The sequence below is a fragment of the Orycteropus afer genome, unplaced genomic scaffold (assembly GCF_000298275.1).
Source record: "Orycteropus afer afer isolate SDZICR_OR568_19922 unplaced genomic scaffold, OryAfe1.0 scaffold00174, whole genome shotgun sequence".
Lineage (NCBI taxonomy): Eukaryota > Metazoa > Chordata > Mammalia > Tubulidentata > Orycteropodidae > Orycteropus > Orycteropus afer.
Genome location: NW_006921761.1, coordinates 5895523 through 5897687, shown reverse-complemented (window position 1 = coordinate 5897687; position 2165 = coordinate 5895523). Strand labels below are relative to the sequence as shown.

At 60.0% G+C, this 2165-nt stretch overlaps 1 protein-coding gene across 1 annotated transcript in view; it reads right to left on the bottom strand.

Moving 5' to 3' along the window:
- The window catches only part of LCN6 (lipocalin 6), a 7479-nt gene extending 5523 nt beyond the window's left edge, over positions 1-1956 (bottom strand). The window contains exons 1-2 of the mRNA XM_007947061.2: positions 1801-1956; positions 1450-1589 (exon numbers count right to left, since the gene is read on the bottom strand). Coding sequence (XP_007945252.2) covers positions 1450-1589; positions 1801-1956 — 296 coding nt within the window. The remainder of the gene's footprint in view (positions 1-1449; positions 1590-1800) is intronic.
- Between the last annotated feature and the right edge of the window lie 209 nt (positions 1957-2165).

Here is a 2165-nt window from a genome sequence, read left to right as displayed (position 1 = left end):
ATCCCAGCAGGGTCGCCCGTGGGGGACAGGTTTCAATCCCAGCAGGGTCGCCCGTGGGGGACAGGTTTCGGTGGAGCTTCCCAACCCAGACAGACCGGGAAGCAAGGCCTGGAGATCTCATTCCAAAGATCAGCCCGCGACAATCCCATGGATCCCGACAGAACCCTGTTGAGCCCGGTGCTGGAAGACAGGCCCCAGGGCTCATCGGGGCTGCAAACAGCAGCCACATTAGAGAGACAGCAACTCCGGGGGTGAAGGTGGAAGACAGGGGCCCTGAGAAAGGAGAGCAGAGGGAGGAGTGAGGGCGGACGGTGCGCGGAACTAAGAACATAGCCTTGTATGGAAACATGGTCTGTGCAGACGTCCTCTAGGAGCTCTCGCAGCACAGCTGCTAAAGCACATGGCTGCTAACCAGAATGTTGGTGGTTCAAATCCGCAGCGGCTCCTGGGAAGAAATGTGAGGCAGTCGGCTTTCCTAAGGGTTACCAAAACCAAACCCACTGCCAGCAAGTCGATCTCACCTCACAGAGACCCACTGGGTTTCCTAGATGGTAAATCTTTACAGAAGTAGATTGCCTAGTGTTCCTTCAGCGGAGTGGCTGGTGGGTTTGAATTACCAACCTCCTGGTTAGCAGTCACATGCCTTAGGCACTACACCACCAGAGAGCCTTCTTGGAAATCCTCTGGGGCAGTTTTGCTCTGTCCTCTAGGGGTGCTGTGAGCTGGCAGTCCTTGGCAGTGGGTTAGATGTCACTGTTAGCATGAGGTCCTACTGGAGGAGAGGGTCCTAACCCAGCTGAGGGACGTCCCATAGAAGAGACCAGACACATCAAGAGAAGAACCATGTGGGACGGAGGCAGAGATTGACTGATGTAGCTGTAAGCCACGGACCACGGAAAAGGAAGTGACCCCTTCCCACAGGCCCCACCTCTGTGCCCTGCCCCCCGCAGCATACCCCCCTACAGGCACTGCCCCTCTCGTCCTCCCACCAGTGTGTGGATTTGCAGGCTCCACACGCACACTCTCGTCCGTCAGACTGAGCCTGACACCCAGGGAGGCCACTTTGACAAACTGCTCCCATGCCCGCCCTCTTTGGGGATCTATTTTCTGAAAGACCCAGTGACTCCCATGCCCAGGAGTGCTCTGCTAACTTTTGTCATCTGCTCAAAAGAGCGTATGCCCAAGGAAGAGGCTCTCCCACCCAACACGCTGGCAGCTGACCAAGGGCTGTCAGCCACTGGGTTCCACCAAGAGGCCAGCCCATCGGGGTCCAGGACACCAAGACCGGCAGAGAGCTGGTGGTTTAGAGGGAAGGGGGGAAGCCCAAGAAGTGTGGGGACCAGGGCCACTCAGGCAGTGGGTCTTTGTGCAGGGCAGGTGGACTCGGACCCAAGTCTCTGACCTCAGATGCACCTGCCACAAGACCATGCAGACCAGCCCCTCGCTCACCCACTCCGAGAGGCCAGCATCTTCAACTTGTTCTCTGGGGTCAGAGTTACCACCACACCTTCGATGTTCCTCACAGCCTTCCCTTCTGCAAAGCCCTTCTCCCGGGAGGCCACGGCGAGGACGTACCAGGGCCCAAGGAGCTGTAGGGGGGCTGGCATGAGAGGGGTGCAGGCTGCCAGGTGCCCCCCTGAGGCATTGCCTCTGTATCTAGGAACCCTTATAGCCCCCACAGCCTCTTCCCCGGGGCCTGAGAGTCCCTGACGCAGGCCCAGCCTGCTCCTCGCGGCCCATAGCACTTCAAGGAGGGACCTGGCCCCCCAGGACTACCCAGCACCAGCAGCAGGTCATTACCTGCTTGGGGTCCAGCCTTCCCAACCACACAGCCTGGGCTCTGGGCCCCAAGACCAGCACCAGGAGAGCCACCAGCAGCATAGCCCTCACCCCCACCGCTGCCAGCACACCTGGCCTCTCCAGCCTGGAGCCCACACTTATGGCTCTGGGAGCCATACTGTGGGCGGCCACTAATGGCCAGAATGCGGTCTCGGCCTCGCTTCCTGCAAGGCAGTGAAGTGACCCAAGGGGAGGCCTCTGCAGTGGTGGCCTTCGTCTGCCTGGCCCAGACTCCTGGGGGCCGTGGGCAGGAAGCTCTGACAGCACCTGTCAGAGTCTGTCCTCACCGGGCACGCTGCGCTGGTCCCTGCGTCCTTCTGTCCTGG